General features: G+C 39.1%; 2 protein-coding genes across 6 annotated transcripts; one reads left to right on the top strand and one right to left on the bottom strand.

Annotated features, from left to right (window-relative positions):
* Positions 1 to 86: 86 nt before the first annotated feature.
* mboat1 (membrane bound O-acyltransferase domain containing 1) lies at positions 87 to 8,760 on the top strand. The gene is made up of 14 exons (XM_088387032.1): positions 87 to 234; positions 332 to 422; positions 1,301 to 1,446; positions 1,649 to 1,726; positions 3,357 to 3,452; positions 4,730 to 4,785; positions 4,917 to 4,971; positions 5,365 to 5,560; positions 5,749 to 5,941; positions 6,107 to 6,210; positions 6,303 to 6,367; positions 6,475 to 6,607; positions 6,682 to 6,833; positions 7,175 to 8,760. Coding segments are annotated over exons 1-14 (1,530 nt in total). The 5' UTR covers positions 87 to 232; the 3' UTR covers positions 7,338 to 8,760.
* Positions 8,761 to 8,904: 144 nt separating this feature from the next.
* On the bottom strand, positions 8,905 to 26,929 carry LOC148392131 (transmembrane protein 65-like). Of its 5 annotated transcripts, none has more exons than XR_015860852.1 (11): positions 26,649 to 26,928; positions 26,147 to 26,488; positions 19,736 to 19,780; positions 19,442 to 19,509; positions 18,095 to 18,149; positions 15,796 to 15,838; positions 12,523 to 12,628; positions 11,042 to 11,184; positions 9,407 to 9,476; positions 9,177 to 9,311; positions 8,927 to 9,104 (listed from the first exon to the last, which is right to left on the bottom strand). XR_015860852.1 is itself a non-coding variant. In XM_088387035.1 (10 exons), the coding sequence occupies exons 2-9, from the start codon at positions 26,442 to 26,444 to the stop codon at positions 9,407 to 9,409; spliced, it is 828 nt and encodes a 275-aa protein (XP_088243161.1). In that variant the 5' UTR covers positions 26,445 to 26,571; positions 26,649 to 26,929; the 3' UTR covers positions 8,905 to 9,311. The 5 variants fall into 5 exon arrangements, 3 of the variants coding, with proteins under 3 accessions (XP_088243161.1, XP_088243160.1, XP_088243162.1); XR_015860853.1 differs by having other exon boundaries at positions 8,930 to 9,104; positions 9,177 to 9,277; XM_088387035.1 differs by having other exon boundaries at positions 8,905 to 9,311; positions 26,147 to 26,571; positions 26,649 to 26,929.
* Between the last annotated feature and the right edge of the window lie 438 nt (positions 26,930 to 27,367).

Below are 27,367 nucleotides of genomic sequence, written 5' to 3'. Positions count from 1 at the left end.
CAAGTTAAACAGACAGCAGTCGAATAGCTTTTATTTTGAAGCTACATAAGGAAATAATGCTCATCTTCATTCTGGTGTCAGACTCCAAAACCACTGCCAGTTGCTGTTTTGGAGTGATTGAAAGAGGCGGTGAAGGAGGAAGGCGCAAGATACCGCCGAGCGTGCTTGGCATCTTGGGATTTCACCAAACCGTGGACTGGTTTGACTTGTCACGGGATCTATTATATGCACGATGTATTTCACTTAACCAAAGTAGTTTCTGCCTTGTTTTAAAAAGGCAAAAAAGGACGGGTTGTCTAGATACAAGTTTTTTGTTGTTTTTATTTCTTAGGATGGCCGAGCGCGTAGACAATGTATATCGGACCACTGGTTCTCAGTGGCTGCTGCCTGTTACTGAATATTTGGGATTTCCTCTCGCACTGGTAAGAACACTGCTGTAGTACTTATGTAACCTTGTCACAATGGTTTTCTACCATATATGCATGTACTTGTTTTGAAAGACGCGTCGTGATTTATAAATCCTCACACCTCCAATTAACCCCCCCCCCCAAAAAAAAAAAAATTATACCCACATGATCTTGTCTCAGTTTACTCACAAATGACGTACTCGTCATAAAATCAGTCCCTGTGCAATTGATCACAAACTTGCAGGAAATGTTTCCTTTTCTGCTGTCTGAATGACAACAGGTGGACGAATGGATTCATGTTATTGCTAAACTAACAGAATTGTAAAATGAGTGCACTTCTTTCAAGAAAACAAGTGCTCAGGTGTTAATATGATTTTTAACTGAATGCCAATTAAACTATAAGTCATTTCAGAACAGCACAAACATTGAACAAAACATAGCAGTAAAGAAAATTAGATCGTCCATGCTTAATCATCATGAAAAATTGCCAATATTTCAAAAATTCTCCCAAACCTCCGAGCACAACTATGAATAAATGAAAACGAATGAATCCATTGTTAGTAGGCCATTGAAAGTGAGCCGACATAATACGAGCTTCCTTCCACGTTCCAAACACATACATATCGAGTTAATTGAAGTCTCCAAATCGAATGGTGTAGTGGCACATTGACTTCGGCTCAGACAGCGCGAGTTCAGCTCCCACGTGCCCTGCAATTGACTGATAATTGTTTATGTGAGTGTAAACGGTTGTTTGTCGAAGTGCCCTGTGACTGGCAGCTGACCAGAATGGACCCAAAGTAAGCTGAGATTTACGTGCACTGACTAGAGTAAAAGGCTACGTACACTAAACCAACATAACAATAGGGAATAAAAAAATGTTATGTGCCACTCAGGTGAACTTTCTGGCGTGTCAGCTGTTCGCTCTGTTGTTTGCCTTCTGGTTTCGTCTCTACCTCAGTCCTCGACGGAGCAGTCCCCTGGTGAGGCACAGGGTGGCTGCTCTGCTTGGTGTCATATTCATCATTTTCTGCTTTGGATGGTACAGTATGAGGATCTTTCACATCACACTCATCCACATATGTTCAACTATTAAATACAGTACTTCAACTCTTTGGCCAGTACAGTTGGCAGAGTCTGGCAAGAGATGAGTATCATGTTGATAAAGGGAATTGACGCTTTCTCATAGCCCAGCACAGGTGACCATGAAATGTAGTTCTTATTACATGTGTCCCTCTTTGCAGGTACTCCATTCACCTCCTGGCAGTGGTGCTTGCAAACTACCTTATTATCATCCAAGCTGACATCAGCAATGTACACAGGTAAATATGTTTTGTTTGTTTGTGAGATCCATTCAGTTCAAGCACAAACTGGTCGCATTGCTCAATTGGTGCCTTTCTTTTGAAATTCTTAGAAAAAAAGATTTGCTTATGTTTTGGAAATCTTATATATCTAGACAGAAGGGGTAAATTATTAGACAGCGTGGTTATACAACACTGCCAAGCACAACTACTAATACAATACATTACAATACGTCTTTATGTAGCGCTTTCACAACAGCTGTTGCCGCAACATATTGGATGGTTTGGCGGGCCAGATTCGGCCCACGGGCCACTGATTGATTGTGAAGCTACTCGGAATAAATGACTAGATTGGCTGAGTCATTTTATGTGGGAGGAGTTGCATTTTATTTGACCTCTTTAGCGTAGTTCCTGTATAGTACTGTAGTGACCAGAAACGCTATGATTAGTGTAAACTTGTGTAAAACACCCAAAATTTGCACTTTTTTTTTGCACTATTGTTTTAAGTAATATTACATCTGGGTCTGTATGGAAAGGGGCCTGTGTTTAGATTTGTACCAGAGTTCACCTGTTGAGAAACTCTCCATTAATGTTTTGGTCTGTGATTAAATCTGCACAAATGTTAAACTGTCAGGTCTACCGGTATGCAGCAGGTCCTTACTTCTAGCATTCTAGATTGCTTTTAGATAGAAGAAGCTCTTTTGTTCCTAACTAGCCAATGCGGTCGCTCGACTAGACTGACCAGTCCGAGGGGCAACATAATGACAAATGGGACAGGAATGATACAACGGCGAGTGAATTAAGTCATGATCGTGGTGAAGTAGGTAATTGACACAAAGCACATTCCAGAGCTCCGGATGTCACCTGAGTGAAGAAACGGTTGATTGAAAGTATGCCACCAATGTGAAACCTGTCCAGGGAACGTCAGCCTAGCAGATCCGTTTTTTGAATCAAGAGAAGAAAAACAAAAACAAAGTGTGTGCATGTGTTTAAAAGGCCTGTTTAAATCTTGACTGCTCCTGCTACAATTTAAGTGTTGGGGTTTGCACCCATGTTTATATTTAGGAATGAGACCAAACAAGTCAGGTCCAGTTTGTTGTGACACTTGAGTGACTGGAGAAAAATAGACAGGAGAGAACTGCAGGCTGTGTTGAAATTGTTCTGTATGGTTCACTTGGTGCAGCTGTATCTCATTTTAAACATAGCCCATTTATACAGATACTATATTTGCACAGGTCCATGCTTTTGCATAGACACAATATTTGTTATACCGTAATTTCCGGACTATAAAACGCTACTTTTTGCACAAGCTTTAAACCCTGCGGCTTATAGTCTGGTGCTGTTTATCAATGGATTTTTCATGATTTTTATGATATTGTAGGATGATTTGTTTTGGTAATACAGGCAATAGAAATGAAGACATTTCATTTAAAACACCTGCAGGATTTTCCCCTTATTTTAGCTGGTGCAGCTTATATTCAAATGCGGTTTATAGTCTGGAAATTACGGTAATTTAAATGACCTTGTACTCTTCAGGCTTTGTTAGTTACAGCATTTGCTCATTTGAGCTTGAACCAGATTCCGCGTGTGTGGCACTAGACTAGATAATCAACTGAAACTCTCACAAAAACATCTTTCTGTTCCCTCCAAGGTATTCTATGGTGATGGCGATGGGATACCTGACTGTGTGTCAAGTGAGCCGAGTCCTCATCTTTAAATATGAAATACTGTCCACTGACTTCTCCGGGTGAGAAAATTGTTTTTTCCACACCTTTACTACGGCAGTCCATTAGTAACTTCACTTTGCATGTTATCAGTTAACTTTTCCGCATGCTTACTCAGTCACCAGTGTCACGGCCTTCAGTAAATACAGTGCCGCTGATTAAAAAGAGGCAGTGTGTGCACTGTTTGTTGTGTGACATTGTTTAAGCAGGTGGAATTCATATTTCCCCCCTGGTAACTGGTATTTAAAATTAGAAAACAAAGAACACTTCTGAGTGTGGCATTTCATTATTTAGTTATTTTTTGTTGGACTCAAAAGAGAATAAAGAGAGTAAAAGGAACAGGAAAAATAAGCTACATGGTTATCACTCATGGACTGTTGCGCTTTATTGTGCAACACTGGTTAGAGGAAGTCAAACATCCAGAAAGTCAAGTCAGGGCTCCACTAAATTTAAGTCATTCAAGTCCTAACTTGGGTTAAACACGTCATAAGTGAAGCCGTACGATGGTATTTAGTCATATTAGCCACTTTTCTCTCAGTTTTTATACAAGAGTTATCCATACACAATAGGATTTTTTTTTAAATGATCCAAACCAATCTATTATTTTGTCTTCGCAATTATATTCAGAATCTACATGAAGCTTAGTTATTATTTGATTAGCTATTGGTGACTAAACTGTGAAGGGAACAACAAAAACAAAACAAATGACACATTGACTTGTAGAACGTAACTGTCAAAGATAAACAGGAAGGACTCGTCAAGTCTCATGAATAGCAAGTCAAGTCAAGCCTTGTCACGTTTTCGCTGTGCAAATCCCAAGTCTAACTTAAGTATCCTACCTCAATTATTGAATAAATAAAAAATTAAGTACAAGACTAAACATTAAATTAATAATTCTAACAAACATGGGATATCCTACTCTCATTCAGTAGAGTAGAAAAAAAGGCATTTGCTGAGCAAGGCTCCACCAATAAATATACATCAGCTGACTTTGCTCATCAGCACAGTTCTCGTGCTGATGACTATATTGGCAAGCTCCCATCACATGACTTTGGGGACTGCGCTCAGTTTTCAGGGAGTTGACTTGGTGAATCACTTTAAATCAATTTTAGTGTGTGCAACTAGTTGCTCTCCTGTAGCACAAGGTTGTTGTGAAATTAGTGAGATTCAACACATAACTTGTTAGGTTTCCCTCATCGCCATCATGGTCCATGTTGCTTTTGCTTGATCATGAATAAACTGCTTAGTAAATTAATACTGATAGCGTCTAACAATATTTAGATATTTATTTTCTGCTCAGGCCACTGATGATAATGACCCAGAAGATTACCTCACTTGCATTCCAGCTCCATGACGGTAAGAAAACACGCACACACATTTATTAGTGAGGTTTAGTAGTGAAATTAAAGAGGTGATCGATTGTGGGATGTTAGAATAAATGAATTTGAAACAATGATAGCGATATAGTAAAATATTTTTCATTCTAGGTATGTGTAAGAAAGCTGACGAACTGACCGCAGAACAGAAGCTACTGGCAATATCGTGAGTTTGCGTGTAAATATTTCATTACTAACAGTGGCATTCTAATTTGGGTGGAAAGGAAAGAGTTGTGTTATTCTGAGATATCATTTTGCATGGGAACGATTACATTCAGAACAAATATTTTCGGACTATTCTCATGATGATATTATTACAGTGTGTCCTATAAGTTTGGGTATCCATCTCTATTTCAAAATATGGCATTTCTGATGGGGATCAACTTCCTCTACAGTGCCTCGACAATCACAAGAAATCATTTTTGATCACACTTTTATGAACTCTTTTTCATCTTTGATCCAAATAGCGTTCTCTTCTTTCATCTAAAGCTCTTACACTATTCTGATGTTTTTTTTCTTTCATTTTTCATTTTCTTTTCTTGTTCTGGTCTATGTGAAGTGTGAAACCTACTCTTGTGGAGTACCTGAGTTACAATCTCAACTTCATGAGTGTGTTGGTGGGACCGTTCAATAACTACAAGGACTACATCAACTTCATTGAGGGCACACACATTAGCAGCAAGCTCAAGCAGCAACGCGCCAGCATGATGAACGGCAAGAATGGCTACCACAAATGTCCTGACCCGTCACCTCTGGTAAGATTCTACTTTCATGTCTTCCCTTCTCTCTCTCTCGCTCTCAAATGGATGAATTTTACTTGAATGTGTCTTTAAGGCAAATTACAGTCATTCTTAATTATTGTATGCACTCTTTGATTTCTCGCCTTTGTTTTGATACAGTAGGTAGGATCATCCTGTTTGTGTTGTGTCCATCACCTCCACAGAACGCTGTCTGTCAAAAGTTATTGGTGTGCTGTGTTTGCATGCTCTTCTTCTTCATCATCACACGGTCGCTGCCAATAACGTACAACGTCCACCCCCACTTTGTCAGCCACGCCCCTTTCATCACCCGACTCACCTACGCATTTTTTTCCATTCAAGCTGCAAGACCCAAATTCTACTTTGCTTGGACCCTAGGTGAGTAACATAAATGTTGTGCTGGGGCGTGAAGAAACCAGACATTTGACTCAGCTTAGCGGTTCTGACCCCATTGTGAAGCTCATGCTGCCTCTTGTGAAATGCTTATAACTTCAGTTGGCAGCTTTAATCTAAAATTAGCTTTTCATTCTTCTATTATGTCAGGTGATGCCATCAACAATGCTGCCGGTTTTGGTTTCTCAGGAATGGATGAACATGGAAAAGCTTCCTGGAACCTCCTCAGTAACCTGAATATCATGCGAGTTGAGGTACTTTCCATGTCCTTCAGTGTGCAATTCATGCGTTTAAGGAGAGATTTAAATAAATAATCCTTTTCCACTTGATTGTTTGTCTTTTACAGACAGCAACCAGCTTCAAGACGTTCATTGACAACTGGAACATACAAACGGGAAATTGGCTTAAAATGTAAATACGGTGAATCCATGTTTATCACGTGGGATACTTCCAGACAGTATTAGTATTTTCTTTTTTTATTTTCTTCTTTTCTTTTCTTTTCTTCCGCCACTCATCAGGGTGTGTTACAATCGAGCGCCGCGTCACCGTTTGGTCCTGACCTTCATCTTATCTGCCCTGTGGCACGGCATTTACCCAGGATACTATTTCACCTTCATCACTGCCATCCCAGTCACGCTGGCAGCACGAGCTGTGAGTTCAGTAAATTTTTAATTTCTACATTAAATCACTATAATCCTAAATTTCCATCAATCTTTGTCCACAAGGTACGAAAATCCTTCCGTCACTACTTCTTGGGTTCGAGAAGTTTAAAGCTGGCTTACGACGTTTTGACGTGGGCTTCCACACAGTTGGCCATTTGCTACATGGTCATGCCCTTTCTACTGTTGGCAGTAGAGTCCACCATGGTCTATTACAGGTACCTTCAATCCATCATCATTATTTTGGCCTCTAACATAAAAAAAGTATTCATGCAAGATAAGAATATAAAATTGAAAAATATATATGTACTTATATACTGCACAGGCACTAATTTTTTTTTCTAGTGTCCTGTAAGATGCCACAGGATGGCACTAAGGCCCTGGCGATTAGGAAAGTAGTAATCGGTGTAAAGGAAGTATGATGAATTAAGGTATTAAGACCTTTATGTGTCAGGGAGACGTGTTGTAGCGGAGGTTCAAGAGAGTTTTCAACCAAAGAAAAAAAACAATCAAAGCTCTATTGGGAGCTTTTGTGACACTGACTCTGGCTGTGTTCCAGGTCCATGTACTTCTACATGCACATCCTCAGCATCTTAGCTGTGATTGTCCTGCATCCCAAATTCAAGAGCAAAGTAATTTCTGCCATCACAAAGGCCACCACACACATCTTGTTTTCCCAGTGTCTATCTGTCCACTGTAACAACAACGACAAAACGGACTGAAAGCCCCGATTGGCTTCCAGGCAAACCAAAAAGAGGAAAGAACAGTAGTGTGCTATTTATTCTTTTAAGACAATCTAGTCATCAAGTGGACATCATGAGCCAGGATTGTGTTGCCAGTACATCTGACAGAAGATCTTTATTGAATGGAGGTGCCCTGTCTCGGTGTGGGACTCTGGCCAGCACAGTGGGAGAGTGAAAACACGCGCACATGCTAGACTCAAATACCACACACGCACAAGCAAGACACTAGAGGACAAATATGCACATTGTGGCTGTGATGGCGCACAAAGCTGTTGTTGTGTGACTGGAGCTCCATTACCTACTGTTACCAGACACTCCCCCCAGTGTGTGCGTGGGTTTGTATGTATGTGTGCATGTCACAAGTCAAACAAGTGAGCCTGTTCAATTTATCATGATGATAAGATAAAAAAAAATGGCTATTGATATCCAATATAGTGAAGGTAAAGGTTTATTTAAAGCAGTGGCTTGCAATTGTTTTATATTATTGTAACGCATTAACTAATTTGAGCAATGACAACTTTATTGGTTTAATTGAAATCTACTTAAAAGTTAAATGGAAATTATATCTATAAAAATTTTAAACACACTTCTTAAGATTAAATGCTATTGTGTTATATTTAAAAACTAAGCACATCTAACCCATGCAAAAGTCAATAGCATATAATTGAGTCGTATTACGCTAACATGCTGAAAAATGTATTGCTTTACAGATGAACATTAGTTTGAGAGAAAAAAAATCCATTATCACTAGGTCACCGGGTGTATTGGGTATTATGTCACTGTTAGCTTTATCTATTGGTGTTCTAATAGGATGAAAATAGGTGTTGTGTTTCTCACGGGAATTGACAATATGTCCCCCCTGTGGCACGTTTGTTTTCATATTTGGCTCAGAGAATGTATTGTTTGTAAGAAAGTTTACGATAAAACTGTTGTACTCTTTTTAAGTATGATAAAATTGACATATTTTAAGGTAAATGTATAATTCTGGAGGTATAAGTGCTGGTAAAATGATGAATCTTGAATCAACAAATATTGACACTGATTTTATGTGTTGTTAAACAGCAAATATTGCTCCTATTTATAGACGTTGAGAATTTCTTAATGGAGAAAAAAAAAGTCAGTGTTGCTACCAAACATGTTGCCTGAGTAGAACCCATTTGACATGATTATGCACCTATGTTGTGTGGTTTTAGTCAAAAGAGAAATATGTCAGTGCACAGTATGGCTGGATTGTTAGAGAACGTATTCAGTGTGATTTTTATCTTTTTTTTGGTTTACACACGATATAAAACATACTGTGAGTGAGTGTGATTTTTTTTCTATTCTTTTTTTTAAACTGTACTGTACATATTTTTTTTTAATTGCATGAAATTTAACCAATAAAGCTTCCTGACAACTTGAATTTTTGGAACTTCAATGTAAACAAAAGCAAACAACAAAAACAAACAACAGTCATATTTAGACACTGTGTTAATGAAGTCATGTAGATCAACTTGTCTTTTTTCAACAAACATTGCTGGATAACATTAATATACATTAAAATTTATTTTATGTTGCCCATAAAGGAACTATTTGTATGTCTAACATCCCAAGCTTTTTTTTTTTTTTTTTTTGGCAGTCTTCTACTAATATTAGTCTTATTAGAGCTGAGTTAAAATTGTCACCTTACCATGGAGAAGGGCCTTGTGTTTGCTGGGGGTTAATGATTTGGGCTTTCTGGATTTGCCATGGCAAATACTGTAGGTCCTAGGTGAGGGACTAAAGAAATATTACTCAAACACCCCAATGGTGATTAAAAACTGAGAATTTTCAACTCACACTTCTGGACTGGACACCAGCAGTAAGGGAGATGCTGTCAGGCTGAAGAAGGAGTCCGATCGGGCCTTTTTGGTCTGTGGGTCACCACAGGTCCACCACAGCTATTGCCCGTGAAAAAAATATTTTCTGCATTATCTATGACAACAAATGTATCACAAGTTGAACGAGTATACAATCTGGTTTGGGAGTGTTTAATAAAAGCAGATCAAATGAAAAATCAAAATCATCACCTACAAATCCTTTACACCCATGCTGGCATTAGCATGCGGCGTGGAACCACTTCTCAAGCTGGAACACAAACTAATAAAGGAAAGAAAGAAATACAGTCCGGTACATGCGTTTCTAAACTTCCCACAAAATAACAGTCGTCATGACAACCAACCAAAAATAATACAAATAAACAGTCATTTAATACAAGTATTATATAAATAAATATCAAGTTGAATAAGTGTCATCATCTTTTCTGTTTTTAAGTAATCTTTGCAGTCATATTACAATTGTTTCTTTAAAAATAAGAACATCAAGTACATGATAAATAAATGTGTTAATAAATGATAAATGTGAGTAAAATGAATGGGACAACTTGTCACTATCATGTTTTCATGTTCAACTCAACTTGTGCCTTGTTAGTTGTATATTGCGTTCTATCATATTGCATCAAGATTTGCAAGCTAAAAAAAAGCTTGACTTTGCCGCTTTTTCATCCTGCTCTACCTTCATTAATCCGTCACATTAATGAAAACCAAAAGGCCCAAAACCTTCATCTCGTTTGATATGTCAACCTACAAATGGGCAGCTTTAAATAAACACTTAAAATACAAGAGCTATATATGCAGTAAATGAAATGCAAAGCAGCTAAAACACAAAGGTGTCTCAAGGGCGAAAACCCCAAAAGAGAGAACATTGTTCTGCTGCTGAGACGCAATGGAAGTACATTTTAAAAGATAAAGGACGGCAGAAGCCACACTTGCTCATTTTCAAACATCACCATCATGACAATAACAAAAATGCTCAGATTTAACTGACAAGTAGTTATTTCTGATATTTACTGAGCAACATGAGGGACAAATTATTTGAAACTTAATATGCTCGAGAGTTGCACTTCCACAATACTAAACATGCTCTTAATTGAAAAGTGAATATCATATTTTGTAAGGGAATAATTGTTAATTCAGTTCTTGGATTTGAGCTCACGAGAGGGATAGAAGTGTAGCCAATAATGTGACCTGAAAAATTTAGAATCTTAACCAGCAGAGTGCAGTAGAGACATAAAAGAATGCCCTCATTCCCAACCACTGCAAGGACCTGTGAGAAATTATCCATTTTGAGTTACCGGGTCCAAAAACAAATTATCTACTACAATCAATGTTCATCTATTTATGCCAGTGAGCAATTAAAAACTCTTCCACTAAATGGAAGAAGGTACAATCGACCTGTTGCTATTCACCCAACCTTTGTGTTAAGCTCAACAAGGCCTAAGTGAACTGAGATCGTCATTCTTTCACTATACTGTTGATACTTTAAATGTCATTTTTGCTTTGTTTTTCTAATGTCGAAAATGTGTCTTTGTTCAATAGAAGTCTCATGATAGTTGAGATTTAAAATGAAATAACGTTTTATTTGACCATATTAGAGGTCTTTAAAATTATATTTAGAAGCCACTATGACATTAAATTAAAGTATCATGTTGGTCAAAACCAAGTCTATCTCCTTCAGCTCCCAAAAGCAAGCTGATGATGATGATGTCTGGAGCAGATGTCCATGTGCTTCACTTTCACGAAGCTCTTCAATAAGATCTAAAGCCTTGGACTATTTGGCTATTTGTTTTGGTCCATGGGTCCAAAGTGTGAGTGCACTTAGCTCACTTGCTGTCATTGGCAGTTTTAGCCATTTGCGTCTTGTCCTTCTTGGCGTCCTTATCTGCCTTTTTCTTGTCATCGTCGTCACTGAAGAAGAGGAGAGGGAACATGCCCAGGATGCAACCAATGCCCACGCCAATGGCTTTGCCCTGCAAGTAAAAATGTGAAAGGTTACTGGGAATTGAATTGAGTTCAGCCTTACTGTCATAAACAGTACATCACAGTTAATATCATATCAAAGTTTGCTTAGACCCTTTCAAAGTTTGGAAACAATGTGATGTCATTTACGGGAGTGGTTTAGCTGGACACGACTGTAAATGTTACTCTAAAAAGTTGACTGGGGCTGATGGGAGTCCCATCATGGGAAGCTATTTACCGACGCCTACGCCAATTCCTGGATGGGCCATTTCACAGAACTGCCCACAGTGCAATGACCACTACCTCATAGAAAAAAAATGAGGCCTATAAATCATTAGAAGCCTTTGACTACATCTTGAATGGACTTGTTCAAGATTTACAAAATAACTTTCAAAATTTCATGTGAGTACATTTCATGTTAAATCTCACCTGATATGAAGTGTGCGTTGCCAACAGGAGCATTCTTGATGATACGCTCAGTCCAATCCTTTCGACTAATCGCGTTCAACCACAGCCGTTTAGTGGAGGCTGAGATGTGGCTGAATTTCAAGTTTTTGTTTTTGCTTTTATGGTTTTACACAAAAACAACACAAGATGACATTTTTCACATAAAAGTAGTGAGGTTTACTCCTGGCGTGGTCTCTTGCCCCCAATGCTTGTTTCTTTTGCCTCCAGCTAACACGGTGATATCATCATGATGTAGGCCATGAAGGGGCTTTATCGGCAAACGTGAGATTTGTCTGCAGGAACTATTCATGGACAACATTGATTTCAATCAAAGTTTTCGGAAAAGCACAGCACAAAGGAGTTGGGTGAACTTTTGCAGTCCACCTTTAAGTGTTTAACAAATCAAACCAGTCATAGCTAATGACACCTCACAGGTAGGCACTATTTAAGATCTTTCAAGCGTAAATTTCCTTTCTAATATCGAGCGTTTAAAAGGCCACAAAGCAAAGATCTGACTTGCCTAACAAGACAAATTAAAGCCATCAATGCCTGCAGCTGCTTAAGCACCCAGTTAAAGCACCGAAAGGCAATAATGGTGCAAATTAATTTTGATTTGCTCCAGTCATCTCTTACCAATTTGAAAGGGCTATTTAATTCTAATCACTGTGGTAAACATGAATTAATATGTGTCTGTAAAACTAAATGAATTCAACCAATAGATTGCAGACAACGCACACAACCCTCATCTGCGTTACCATTACCACTTATGGGGTCTTATTACAAATCCATGCTGCTTCAGAATGATTTTTAAGCAGGTCTTTTAAGGAGCATTGTTTTGTTGGGTATTGTTGCTTCATAGATTAGCAACAATTGGCAAGTCTTTGCCTGACTTGATTACCAACCGAGTGGGAGCTGACTCTGGTCTGCCACATGTCGGCCTGCTTTGGACTCAGGTCAGGAATCTGCATCCCCAGTCGAGATGCCAGAGCCTCCACGTAACCTGCCAGCCTGGAAAGTTCATAAGAGAGACACAAGAGAAATAAACAAAAACATGTTAGGTTGGCTAAAGACTCCAAATTTTCCAGAGGTATGATCGGCTGTCTGCATGTGGCGATCAGGAATCGTCCTGAAATGACATGCATTATGCATTTTTTTGTTGTTTTGTGACCCATAAAGCATGAAGAGCACTTTGTCACCCGAACCAACAAGTGGAGTCATCAACATCTTGACAGTTTTATTATTTTGGTGGGGGATGAAGAGGCGGCCAAGGAGGCCAAAACATCTTTGATGCACCATAAATCAATCATTTTTTGACCTGTGCTCACGTCTCCTCTCTCCCAAGGGACACTGCACAAAATATCAGCACAATCCCCTTTTTCTCACCAACGACTTTAATCACACCCCAGCCCTTCTATCGCGGGGACTATTATCATTATTATCATTTTGTAACCGGCAACAATCAGCAATCAATGTACATCAAAGAATGACCATCTGATTATTATAATTTTAAAAATGAGGATGCTTATTTTAGAAATGAGGATGATTATGAGGCCCCTACAGAGCAACAAATGTCAGGACTGTGCAAAATACAAAAAAAAAAAAAAACATCAATGAATCATCTGGGGTCTTGTGACAGATTTTAAAATTGAACTGCTACAAAGTCATTCATCACTAAAAGGAAACCAGAGGGAATATGGGGCCACTGGGATACTTTTTGACTTTTTTCACAACATTTCTCTTTTTATGTACAGCAGTTAAAAAAAAATTATTGCTACTCAAACTGATCATATTTCATCGGCGTGCAGTTTCGGTGTGACAAATGCATTTGTAACATTTTAAGTTAAAACTACATGACACATTTAACGGCTGCTCAGCTACTCCGTGTCACTAGACTGTGGAATCAGCAAGGTTGAGCGATGACAAATATCATATTTCAGGAAGGAAGGGTGAAGACAATATTTTGCAGGATGACTGTAAACACAATGGAACAGAAACTATGGAGGGAATCTAGGCTGGTATTAGTTTGTCTTTTGGATAATATTCATTGGGCTAAAAGAAGTGTAAGCAAATAAAAAGCATCGTAATGGCGAAATGTAGCAAGACAGGGTAATATGGACAACATCAGATCATGTGAGACTGTCAATATGCTTGGGTGCTGCTGTTTTGGTTAGCAACAATTTTGCGGGGGGACAAATACCAATATGTATGCTAAGGCTGAGTGACAGTTATATTTATGGTCAAAGAAATGGAAGCTGGCTGCTTGTGTGATAAATAAGATAACATTTTGAGTTGTGGCGAGATGAATGAGGATAAACCGCAGGATATGATGATAATGCATCATAGCTTTGCGTTACAGTCAGCTTGTGGGTCACAACGTGGTGAGCGCAGATATATTTCTCTCCACTCGTATCCCCCTGGAGGCAAAAACCGCATTTCTTTGTTTCTTTTTTTCCCTTTAACTTTTCTAGGTCCAATTATATGTTATAGACGGTCCTTCTGTGCTATGCAAGGAAGCACCAGATGAATTGGGCCATTAAAAAAAGAAAAACTGCAGCCGAGACAGCTGGTGAAGAACATTTGATCTATCGGCACAAATGTGCCATACAAGTTCCATAAAATGAGTCACATTTTTAAAAAAAAAACTGTAAAAAGCAGTACAGCTCACGCACTGACTTAAGAGAAAGCCGGCATAATAATTAAAGCGAAAGTCTCAAGAGGAAAACAGTGTGAAGATACTTTGATTTTCTGACCTTACGTTAAATGGCAATGATATGATGGGAAGGAATTGTTGACTTGGGAGATTGCCGCTATTTAAAATGCATTAGTTGGGGTAAAGGATGAGGCTCTAATCCATTCTCATTAACTGAATTCAGCAAGCACACAAAATTCTTTCTCTGTAGTTGTACATCTTAAGCCAAATGCTCTCTTCGTCGTACAATTTCGATTTAGACCAAAGATTTTGGGTGGGGGGTATACTACTGTGATGCAGCAGCTTTAACACCACACTTTCCAAATCTGAGACTCAGAGTGAAAACAAACATCAATCGATGAGCTTTTCATGAGGCTTTTTTGGTCGGAATAACGATCATGGATATTCTACCCAGTCTGGCTGGAATTGGGCAGAGCAGCAAAAGCCACTCTATAAATCATGCAAATGTATGGGTGCAAGCATACATTTGGCTATTTGCCATCTGGCCTACCCTGGAAAAGAGATGATTCCCACCAGAGCTCTATGAATAATCACAGAGGCCAATGGGCATGTATTATATTGCTTTTCGATACATCGTTGTACAGTTGAACAATGTTAAACATTTATCTGGTTCACTGGTGATTTGACTCTAAGGACTTCAAATTAGATTAGTGTGGTTTCCTCCATTTTGTTGATGAAAGTGAAGATGAAGTGTGACACCATTGTTGCACAGTAACAGCTCTTGGCTTCTCATATCTGACCTGGTCTGGTCTCATCTTGACAACACACCTCGGGGGTGTTCTCCGTCTAATTGTGACAGAGTTAGCACACACACGTGAGGGCGTGTGTTTGTGTGTAAAAAGGCCATAACAATACGAGTCATCCGTCATGGGGTCATAACACATCCTTGTTGATGTCTGTGTGCTGCTTCGGTAGACCTGCTACTGAACATGAAACAATATCTATGTGTAATGTTTTTGATCATGACTTCATTCCAACAGCATGGCTGCATCACGGAACATAATAATTCAACCGCTATAATAGCATTTTGCCGTTATTATTTCTGGCAAATGGGTATGGCACTTTTCTGCCTTGGGCACTCAAAGGTTGTGATGGGAAAATGAAGCTTCAAAATTGCTTCATAAACCAGTTGTTGTATTTTTTGGACTAAAGTCACAAAGTTACTCGATGATGCGGGGTGGCTTCTGAGACAAATATGATCTCAGTAGTGTAATAAATTTATTACACTGTGTAATTCCGCATAGTATTTCCGCACAAAATGAAAAAAAAAAATGTCATCACTCATTATCTTTTATAAAGTCCAGGTTTAATAATAAAGGGCATTTTGCCACAAGTCATACCTCATGAGTCACAAATCTCAATTCAAGTCACTGTGTGTGTATTTTAAGTGTGTCTGGAGGCAAGTGTGTTTTGATAGGTGTGTAGGTCTGTGCATGCATATGACTGAGTGTGAACTTTTTCTTACCCGAGTCCTGCCAGATCAGACACCAAATTGCCAAGAGCAGCAGCTGGGGAAGAGACAAGAGTAAAATTTCCATTTTAGAGTTGAAGACTCAAAACAGTATTGAGTGACACTGCCAAAGATAACTTTTATTTTTAATTGAAATTTCCCGTGAGTGTATCCATTTTCCGCTCTTCTAATTTGGTGTCCAGCAGCCTTTCAAGATGGCAACACGTAAGCCTTCCAGGGTTATTCATCTATTTTTTGGATGATACACCTGAACACGTGGGCTAAAGAGCCACAGAGGATTTTTAGCTAAGTGAAATTAATGTGTGCCATCCTGAAAACTGTTAAATGAGCAGATCTGTTGCATGAAATGGCACACATCTCCCTGCTTGCAACTCACAGCTACTACATGAAAACATTTACTTTTCAGTCCGCCTCCACATGTTGGTGCAGTTACACTCTGACAAAAATAGTCATTATGTAGTGGTGCTGGAAAAGCTGGTGTACGAAAGGGGAGGGGAGAAGCACAGGAGTTCAAAGCAGAACATTAAAAATGTATATACTGTATTTTTACTTAATGATTAATTACGGCTTAATGCCTAAGTGAATTGTGGCAGAATTTTAGCCTCGTCGCACCAGATTGGGAATTTGGTTCGACTTTCTGTGCCATGGTAGGCGTTCAGGGATACAGGAGGCGGGTCTTTTGACATTCTGATGTCAGAAATTGGTCTAAGCCACCGCCTCTGTGCAGATTCAGACATCTTACCAAGCTAGAAATGCGCTGGGCATGGAAATACAGATCTATGTCTTGACCCAAAGCCAAAAATATTGCTCACCACATATAAAACTAGTGAATAAATGAGCCATGAAAATAAATCAGAGCGTGCCATTGGTCATAACATCTTCTGACCCATGATGTCCTGTGTAGCATTATACATGCAGCTTTTCAAAAGCAATAATAAAAGCTGTTTTTCTCCACTCAAGAGCAAATGGAGTAGATATTGCTGGCATCGTGCCCAAACCTTATACCTGCAAAACAGTCACGCGTCAGGAGACCCCAAAAATGGCAAACAATGTATTTTCAAAGAGACTAAGCCATTTTCAACACTTTTAATTGATAAATGATTTGTAAAAATAAAACCCACACATGTGGGTAAAATATTAATTTGACCAAATTGTCACTTATGATTCCAGCAATATTCAACAGCATAGAATATTTTGGAATGGTGGACCCTCCATCTGCAATGGTGCGTGCCGTCATTTACACTAATTTGCATCCCAGAAAAGGAGTGATGGCTGGCTGGCTGGCTGGCTGGCTGGCTGGGGAGACTTGAGTGCAGTCTTGACACGAGTGCTAAATCACTGCCAAGCAGCCGTGACCCAGGTAACCATTTGTATCTTAAATGTCACTAGAGTGGCTGTAATGGCATCTCAACCGTTGAAAATGTCAGGCAGAGAAAGGAAAAGAAGCTGCTCCTATCTCCTAGTTTTGGGCACCAATGTGAGCTTCAAGCATGAGATAAACTCCAGCGCACTTGTGGGCAAATCTCTACAATCAAATACAAGAGTCAGTAAATGTCCAAAAATCAGCAGCTTGCATCAAAACGTCTCTTGAGTCTTCAGCTCTGACCACTAATCTTTTTTGACCTGACAGGCCTTATAGGCAGGGGAGAGATTCCACAGGATTCAACGTTAATCAAAAAGAGTTCTCTCTGTCGTCGAGCAATACATCACAAGTGTTTGAGAAAGTTTTTCTTAATGATTGCGACTGGGTCAAAGAGGAACATCATCTGAACCTGAAACTACCCATTTTATGGAAGATATGACAGTATTTAAAATCAAAAGAAATCTTCACCTTTTAAAAAATCCCTTTACACCGAATGATGCCAATTAATCTAACTTCTGAATACGTACGTCCATTCGAATGAATAGGATTGGAAATCACTGTAAAGTCACATTTAGTCATCATGTTAAAATGCAAATGGCCCCTTTTATGAAAACACACACAAACACACGCTGCTCAAGTGTAAGTAAGCCATTAAAAGCTCATTACAGAATTTACTTTGTTGTGCCATGTCTTTAAATAGTTATCATTTATAATCATTTCTCTAAAGCAGTGGTCCCCAACCCTTTTTTCCGGCCAGTATCTCTCTACCCGTTACCAAATGGCAGGCCGCCAATAGGCACCGCCTCTCTAAAGACAGACAAAGGAAATGTTATAAACTAAAGCTAATCTTCATTTGCCACAGGGCAGCCACAGTGACACATTTTTCTTCTCTCCAATAAATTATGTATTAAGACGTAGTGATGCTCTTACCTGCCATAGTGGAAATGCCAAGGATCACGCCAATAGACAATTCTATCTGTGTGCCCTGAGGGGGAAACAGATACACTGAGTAAGTATGATAACACGGGTTAGTCTGTGATACTACTTGCATTTTTACTGATGGAGCTGTGTTTACTTCTTGCAGTGTATTCATGCACCCATCTTTCCGTCCTTCCGTCCATCCATCCATTCAACTCTTGAAGTATTATAAAAAACTAGTTCCATCAACAAAAATAGTAAATATTTTAATAGCATGATTTAAATACTTTATACTGCGGTGAGTTATGTAATGTGCAATAACAAGTCCAAATTGTTTTGCAGCGAGCAAGTTCTTTTCTGTTTTTTTACTTTCTTCTTTTATGTATAATACATGATTTATATTCTATCCCCACACAGGGGGCATTGCTTGTTTCTGTGTCAGAAATGATGGCAAGGCTCTTCTTGGCTTCTTTAAATTAAGCTATTTTAAAAAAAGATTTTTTTCCATGTCGAATTGATATAACTGTAAGGACATATAGTGGTGATGGTAACTTAGTATTTCAAAAGGGTCAGGTGCTGACTTGTAGATTAAAATAAAATTTGCCTTGAGAAATAATTGACTAGCATGTGAATACAACTAGGATTAATGGTGGAAAAAAAGAAGTTGATTTTTTTGTTGATAGTGAACAATTTGTTAAAGGCAAATTAAATGTTCAATTCAATAAACTTAGCCATGCACATATTGATCAAACTTTTACATCTTCAATACATAATCCAAGATGAAGGTTGTGACATTGCAAAAGCTTAAAATGATATCAGATCATAAATCCTGTAATCATCGCTTAAGGCGCTGTAATAAATGTCAACTATGTACGTATATTAGTATCTGACTGAGTCGTGGCATCATCTAACAAAAAATTAGACTTCATTCTTCCATCTTGTTTGTTTGACCTTCCGTAAGATTAATGAGTGGTGATTAAAAAAGAATGTGAGATGTGATGCAGAATGTTAGGGGATGGAGAAAGGCACCAAGATCAGACAGACAGTGTGAAATGATGACTGAGTAGAAAGTGTCACAATCCCATCTGGAGTGTTGCCTTTCTGTCTAATTACTTTATATACATTTTAATACTTAATTTCTTTGGTTAATTTGGGGGCATAATCTCATTTGAGTTATCTTTAACCACCTTCCTTCAATCCAGCAAATCAAATCAAACAATCAAATATGGTGTAAATATGTATGTGTAGATAATCAAATGGGGAAGAAAATTGCAGATGGCAAAAAGTCAAGATAAGGTTTATCTCATTCATTGTCATCTACTTGGAGTTGTCTTAGCATTTACTGTATGTGCAACTTACGGCAACAATCATAATGCAGTTGTCCAGAAATCCAAATCCAACAAAAGGGAGTGCATTGTGCAGGAGAACTGAAAAATAACAACCACACAAATTACGTTAACAAGAAAAATAAACACTTAACAGTAAATAAATAATCCATTTGGTGGAGTAGACAATTTATCGAATCGGATGTGCTTTGTAGAGAGGTAAAATAACTATCTATGGCTGATATTGTTCCTCTAAGGAAACATGTAGAATACAAACATACTGTAAACAACATCAAGAATATTTGTGGAAAAATAATTGACTTCTTACCATATCTTAATTGTGCTGCAGTAGGGGGCGCTATTTCCAGCTGCCCTGTTGACACAAAAGTCGAGAACGTTATGCTTGCTTTGTGAGAGACATGACAAGACAGAAAAAGAAAAGACCATATGATAAACGTGCATCAGTAGGAAATCTCTCCTTGATGACTCCTTCACCCAGAAAGGTGAGTGTCTAAAAGTAGACGAGTTCCCGACCCCCGTCGGCTCATCCAACTGTGCTCCCGAGGAGGCCATGCCAGGGGCACGTCAAGAATATGCAATAGTTAAATGTCACATCAGTTGTCCTGTCACAGTTGCGCGATGTAGCCTCTTTGGCTAACGCCAGTTGTTTTAAAGGCCCAGGGCAAGAAAACGGTTCCCTTTTGCGGGTTCTGTGAAATTGGATTTGTTTCACTCAGGTCTGTGGAAATTGGAATCGGATTTTCCATTTGCTGACTTCTATTCTGTCACTCATTCCGGCTCACCTAGAGGAAGACACAATTTAAAACGTTGTTTTAAACTGTGACTGTCATTTTAATCAAATCATGTTCATATAATAAGGTTAAATGGAGTAGCTTGGTCAAGCACGATATCAGTCAGTTTTCTCCTTCCACATTTAGTTTCATATCCTGCTTTCCATTCCTTTTAGGATGCAGGGTCACATGACTCATTTTGTCTTATTGTACAGAACAATAAAGGGAGAGTTTCATAACAGCACATTCCTCACACCAAAGTCACACATTATTCAGACTCGAGTGATGCCACTTGGCATTTAATCTTTAACTACAAGTCAAATCCACTCCAAAACGATAAATCATTGTGAAATTGCCAAACAAGTAGTAGAAGCTCTCGAATATTTTTCTCACCTTACAATTCATTGGCGGACATGGCTCACTAAAGGCTTCTAGTGTAAAGTATTGATTGTGTGGCATCTAAAATCCCATAGTGCTGCCTTACTGCCAGGATTGGGTTCAGCAGAAAGGATCTGGGGGGAAAGCCTTTAATGGACTGTGATGAGCGGTTACCCACAAACAGGGACAGCCATGTCCTATTTCCCTGATGGTGCATTCCCCATCCTGCAGCAATACAGCAGATAACTGCTTGCTGATTAGCGTTGTGTTGATGGATACAACTTTAAATACACATTTGTTAATGGGGCTGTCAGCTCCAACAGCACTCTGAAGCAGCATTTACACATTCTTTTAGATTATTACAAGCAGAGCAGTGCACACGCACACACACACACCAGTGCGAGCATCTAAGAGTCTACTCATGTCTGATTCTATTTGTTTTTTTTTTCCCCAGTTGATGGGTATGGTGATATTTGATGCAGCCGCTCAGGAAGCCAGAAAAATAGCTGTCAGTATGTCAGGATAATATTAACACCGTATGGCATTTTTAAAAAGTCATAAACTAGAGTAGGTGAATGTTATCTCAGGCCAAATTCTCCCAAATCCAAGGCATTCAAATTATTACAAAGCTGCCACTTTAGGATCCAATTATGATGTATGTTAAACGCTTTGAATGGTAATAATGCAAACGTTTAAAAGAGACACGCCCAAGAGTCTTTTTGTTTTACGAGGTTGACGATTTCTCTGTTTTAGTGGCAAATTACTAGCTTTTTACATGACATTATCTTAAGTGTAAGCAATATGGTTATTGTTTTTATTTTATTATGACTTTCCCTAGGATACGTTTTAAAAAATCTGAAATGCTGGCTCACTAGAATGGGGAGCAAATCAAACTAAACACAGAGCCATTGTTCATCTTAGACTTTGAAGCTGTGCCCTGTGTGGGATTTCTCCCATTCGGGATGTGATAGAAAATCTTGTTTCATGAGGAATCGGTCCTCGCTGAGTAACAGCGAGATGCAGCACAAATTAATTCTCGCAGATACTGTATTTCCCATTTGTGGGCGCATATGCTTCTGCTATTTGCGCATGTGGCTGCTCTACTGGTGGGCATTCCTTTATGTGCGGACATCCGTTTCAAGAAATTGGTCGGATGAGCTCCCCGCAACCTATTAGACCGCTTGCCTGCGTATCTACAAAATCAATGGAGCACAGTACAGGAGGAGCGACATTCATCAAGCTAAGAGCATTGCAGTATTTTATATGATTCATGAGACAGAAAACAAGAAATGATTCCCAAAGAATGTGAGCTAGAGAGACAGAAACAGAGATTAGGAAAGAAGGAGTCCAAATTTAAGACCCACTACAGGAATAATATTAATAAATTAATTCAACTGAATACAAGGATAGGAGAATCTCGCTGGTTTGCCCAAGATGTCAGCACAGAGTAATAGGAAACCTCAAGAAGAAGAAAAACGAGCTTTCTCCTGACAGGACGTGGGAAATCGGCGGTTTTAATTGGGCTGTTGAAAATAACTCTAAAGACATACTAGAGTGGATTCACTTTGAGCATAGGGGAAGCGACTACGGTTCCTCAGAGATGATGGTGATGATGAAGCCGTGCACACATTTGATCTCACGCTCCATCCATTTTAGTGCTGATAGACACCATCTGCTCACTATTGCAGTCAATGTAACCCATGCCAGGAAATACTTTTCTCGCACATTGCCTTCCACGATGAAGCAACGCAATACACAATGCTTTTCAGCGTACCAAGGAATTAAAGTAAGGCCGAGTTCATCTTTCAAAGAGACCTTTAATTCACCTCCATTTCAATTTAGATTTAATTTTAGATTGTTACCTCAAAACTTAAAGGACAAAGGCCTTTCCACTTGGACCAATTTGTCTCTGTCATTGTTTTTTTCTTTATGCAAAAAGCACAAAGCAAACATAAACACATCAGACAAAATCACTATACAGTACCACCAAGCTATCAGATTTCTATACCCTTCACCCTCATTTGGGTTTCGGGTTAACTCAAACCAAACCCAGCTGACTCTGGGCAAGAGACAGGGTAGTCGCCAGCCAAACCATTCACATCCATTTGTAGTGTAGTAATTTCGGATGGGACCGAATGGAGCACTTGTGGTTAATGAGTTGTTATATTCACCTCGGCCAAAGTAAATGACGCTTTAGAAAAGCAGACGTTCTGCTGCAAAATGACTTCAATACAACATATCGTCAAACATTCATTTGATCTCGTGTATAGCAGAAAGCAACTGCACTGATTTCCCCCATTCAAGTTGTATTTCGCACAATTCAAATATATATGTTGGGATTGGCAGAAAAGGTGAGGCCTTTTCTAAGCCTTAGAGGAACGAGTCAGGTGATGAGTCACGTCATGGCGGCGACGCCCACTCACTTAAAGCATCATCGCTGTCAGCATTGATGATCGATTGTTATTGGCCTACCTCCCCCTGCCCTTGCCGGCGCACTCCTTGCCATTTATCACCTTGAGGGTGAAAAGAGAGAAGAAACTGACTTTATAGTGTGACATGCACCTTGAGGATAAACTGATAGCAGCTGCTTTGATGAGTTTGGCCAATCTCGGATTTATCTGCCCTTTTTTCCACTTCAACCGATATTTACCATATTTTCATGCAATCTTGGCAAATCAGCCTTGAACAGCTCTGCCAAGGCCAAACAATCTTGGCACCAAGTAGTAGTACATCATAGATCTGCATTTCACGATGCTTTATAATGTTAAAAGCGTCTTCTGGCCATGATTATAGAGTCATCTGTGATTTTTGGAGGAATCACATTACCTGAGTGTGTGTGGTACGGTTAGAATTAAATCTATAGAAGGGTCTGTCTTTTCTGATTTCTCAATAAAGACCTGCCGTATGTAGCCACTTCCATTTTGAGTACAGCCAGTTGGAGGACATGAATCGATTAGTTTATTTCCAAACGTGACCACGCTACTTAACTCAGAGGAGCTACTTCAATTTGATCAATGTTCATGCAATTTAATATAAATTAGCATGACTGTTGTTGCACGTGGGAATAAAAGTTAATCATGTTTGGACTTGTCTAGTGTGGAATTATGTCAAATCAGATCTTAATATAACGAATTGGAAATGTAGATTCTTTGTAAAAATGGCCCAATAAATCTAAATACAGTAGCTATATATCCAAAGTTTATTTAAAAAAAAAAAAAAGAAAATCACTGTAGCATAACTGGTCCAGTAGTCACTGATTCAGCTCTTCCGCAACCTGCATAGGCATCCGGTAAGAGAATCTCTGAGGGCTTCTAAATAGATGATGGGGGAAGGTGAGGATGTCATCAAACTTGAAACTGGCCAGGCAGGTCATGGGAAAAAATAAAAAGAGCTGATCTTTGCATAAAGGTTTTCTCAGTAGGTACAGTCACCAATGTTAATGGTGTGTGACAATGATATATGTGAGCAATATTCAAAGTAATGTACTATGTAATATAAACAAGTAAGCATTTAGGCTGGAATTGACACAACAATTTCATATATATTTGTTAGCTAATTTAGTTTAATTTATTCATTGTTACAATTGAGGTTAACATATACTGTATTGCAATGATTTTATGCGGATTATTGAGAGAAACACATTCAGCAGTCAAATGCTTTGAAGGTTCCAAAAGGGGAGTGGGGATGGGGATACGGAAAACTGGGGAGAAATTTGCACATTAAAGAGTTTATTTTTACTTTGACGCAAAAATGTTGAGCTCATGGGAGTTTTAAATTGGGGTCAATATTTATGCAGCAAAAAGGAGGCTTGTTTAATCTTACCTGTGCCAAAGAGATTTTCATCACGCTTCATTAGAAAGCAGTATTCTACAAATTCTTCGCACAATGTTAATATTTGTATTCATTATTGTATAACGTAAGCGTCTTGGTGCGATAATGCAAATGATGAACCAAATGAGAATTTTTTTGTTTTACTGGAGATTAGAGCTTGTTGACGTTCATAATTTCCATGTAAGGCTGCTGATTAAAGTTTGTTGCTGAGCTTGCAATGCCAGGATGAAGCAGAAAGCTTTGTCACATATCAAATATTAAATTTGAACGACGTGACCAAGCAGACACAAAATGTGTTACAAATAACCACTGCTTGATGCTTTCAGAAATCAGGAGTTAAGCATAACCAATTGATCCTCGTCAATAAATGATTTCCTGTGCACGCAGGAAAGTCGAAGGTAAGAGATTGCGGTTGAGGCAAAACGGCACCCGGGGGGTAAAGTGATTCAATAACTGGTGCGTGTGATTCCCACACTGACATTTGGTACACCTGTAATTTCTAATGAGATCCACAAATATAATAATAACAATAATGAGATTCTGCAAATGCAATAATAAAATTAAAAAATAATTCATTATTAATGTTGAATTTTATACCGCTCTTGTATTAGATTACCAATCCATTATGAAGGCGTACTTAAATAAGTGTCTGGGGAGTTCATTATTGCAGAGTGCTACCTGGAAATGAAGTTTGTAACAGCATGAATTAGTCAGTCAGTAGATCTACAGTGTAGGCATTAAAAAAAAAAATGAGGCAATGAATCGATTGAAACCAGACTTTTAAAACGCATCACCTTAATCCATTGTAGCAAACTCAGACGGTATGACTGGATATAGAATTCCTCTGGCTTCCAACGATCAAACATCAGAGATGGAAATGAATCCATGCCAAATGATGACATCAAGGAAAAATGAAGAAACTGTTTCTTCTCAAGGGTTTTCTTTCTTCTCCAGGAGTCTCCAAATGGTTGTATTGGCAATGGCCAATGTTAGCTCTATGGCTCTGATTGATTTTCTATATTCTCTCAGTTTCACCACTGTTCATTTGTCCAGATCATAAACAAGCTCTATGTTTTTAAGGCTACACTAACAAGTATAAATGTGTGTTTCTCAACCTTTATGAAACCAAGAAACATATTTTACATTAGTAAAATGTCACATCCCACTATCACACATAAAAGATAAAAAAATTCAAGTACACACTAGTCTGTTGTTTATTTGCAAGGGGTTACATTACAAACTTCCCCTGCAAGTGATGACATCCACAAGCACTGACCATTTATTTTGCTATTGGCATATATCTTAAAGTTTTATGCAAATTAATTCCAACATGCAGTATATGCATGCGAGGTGCAAGTATTATTTTTGTCCACTTGGTATTGGCATCCTTGCATTCTACAACATTACTGTAGAGTTGAATGGGTGCTTTAAAAGCCAGGCTTGTTCAGTGACAGTGATGACTAAGTTTTACCAATAACGGTTTTTCCCTCTTGGCCTACAAGTATGTAATTAAACCTTTTTAGTAAAATGCTATGCTGACAGTGCAACAGATGCAACTTTTGTGGCATGTGTTATGCACTAGTGCAGCCTTTTGGTTTTATCATGTTACTAGTAAGATGTAGTTGACCTAGTAGGATGTTTACATTGCCCTACTAGTGAGGATAAATGCTTTCACGATTTTTGTTGTGTTCACAACAAAGGGAAGGATTTTACACTCCCAGTTGTACACTATCACTCACCTTGAGCTATGGCGATGGACTCGAACTTGTGCAGTTCCCGCAGCAAGCAGGTTCTTTCAGACGGATGGAGGCTATAAATAAACTCCTTGGCCCCTTGTGGCGAGTTGAGGGGCTCCACGGGCTCTTTCAGCGGGTGTGTGCCGAGGTGACGCCGCTGAACCAGCGCGGAGACCGGAAGCTCTACAGCCGACACTGCCAAGGGTTCGGCTTGGTGGCTCAAGAGTTCGGCTTGGAGCGACCTTCTACCAGCTTGCAGGTAGAGGACGGGCCGCAAAACTCCCCGCAGGCGGGGCAACATCTCGGGTGGGATGACGACCGTGGAAGTGGGTATGGCTCAGGAAGCTGCAGGGTCATGGAACAAGCCCCACATGAACAACTCCTTTCAGAAGCGGTCACATGCTAATATAAGTCGGGTCATTCGAGGGCTGACAAAAGGAGTGGCAATCATGAAAACTACAAAATGAGGCGATAACGGTCCAAATTGAAGTGCAACTTGTCTCACCTCAGTCGATGCTCGGCTGTCCCGTCCAACTAGCTCCGGAATAAAACGGAAAATAACAACCGCGACTGTCTCGGCGCATATGTGTCTTTTTTTCAGTCGCCGCACTATAACTGGAAATGGGAGCGAGAAAAGGCTTCAAAGTATGCTATTTTTTAATGATAATATGGGCGTCAATGATGATATTAGCAAGCGGTTGTTGTCGTTGTAACCTTCGGTTGACAGGACGCTGTGTGGCGGATGGGAGAGGACTGGAGCGGCTGGAAGCATCCACACGTGACCAATGAGGGGGCAGGGTTCTTTAACGTGACGTCACAGTCGACGTAGGCACGTTCAGGAAAACCAGTATACTACGGTGAAGTACATTTATTTAAAAATACTACTGTACTGTACTGTTAATGATATATCAAGCTCATAGAGACAATAATCTGAAAGAATAGTATTTTGTTACTTTTCAATAATTTGAAAGCACAGGAAACCAGCTCTTACAATGCATAATAATAGTTAAAATGTTAAGTCTTTATCAGCATTACAAGCATGGTTGGGCGTGATCACATTCCTGCCTCTTTTGCATACGTGTTGTGCAAGTTGAATTCCACACCTCAAGAAAAAGATGACAACGCGGAAACCAATGCAGTGGTAGCAGTGGTGCATTCTAAGAGAGTTGACATAAAAACAAAGCGCCCTTTATAAGTCCATATGTTTATAAGCCCTTCAGCTTG

Source organism: Syngnathus floridae, chromosome 10, assembly GCF_059516105.1.
Source record: "Syngnathus floridae isolate MCC-2025c chromosome 10, RoL_Sflo_1.0, whole genome shotgun sequence".
Lineage (NCBI taxonomy): Eukaryota > Metazoa > Chordata > Actinopteri > Syngnathiformes > Syngnathidae > Syngnathus > Syngnathus floridae.
This window is presented reverse-complemented; position numbering and strand designations above follow the sequence as displayed.

What these genes read in the sequence shown, in the direction of transcription:
- mboat1 (XM_088387032.1), top strand. An exon ending in ATCATTTTCTGCTTTGGATG is followed by an intron (nt 1,447 to 1,648) that starts GTACAGTATGAG and finishes CCCTCTTTGCAG; the next exon opens with GTACTCCATTCACCTCCTGG. An exon ending in GTCCTGACCCGTCACCTCTG is followed by an intron (nt 5,561 to 5,748) that starts GTAAGATTCTAC and finishes TCACCTCCACAG; the next exon opens with AACGCTGTCTGTCAAAAGTT.
- LOC148392131 (XM_088387035.1), bottom strand. Translation starts at nt 26,444, where the DNA reads ATGTTGCCCCGCCTGCGGGGAGTTTTGCGGCCCGTCCTCTACCTGCAA. An exon ending in ACTGCATTATGATTGTTGCC is followed by an intron (nt 18,150 to 19,441) that starts GTAAGTTGCACA and finishes TTTCCCCCTCAG; the next exon opens with GGCACACAGATAGAATTGTC. An exon ending in CCAGAGTCAGCTCCCACTCG is followed by an intron (nt 11,185 to 12,522) that starts GTTGGTAATCAA and finishes TTTTACTTGCAG; the next exon opens with GGCAAAGCCATTGGCGTGGG.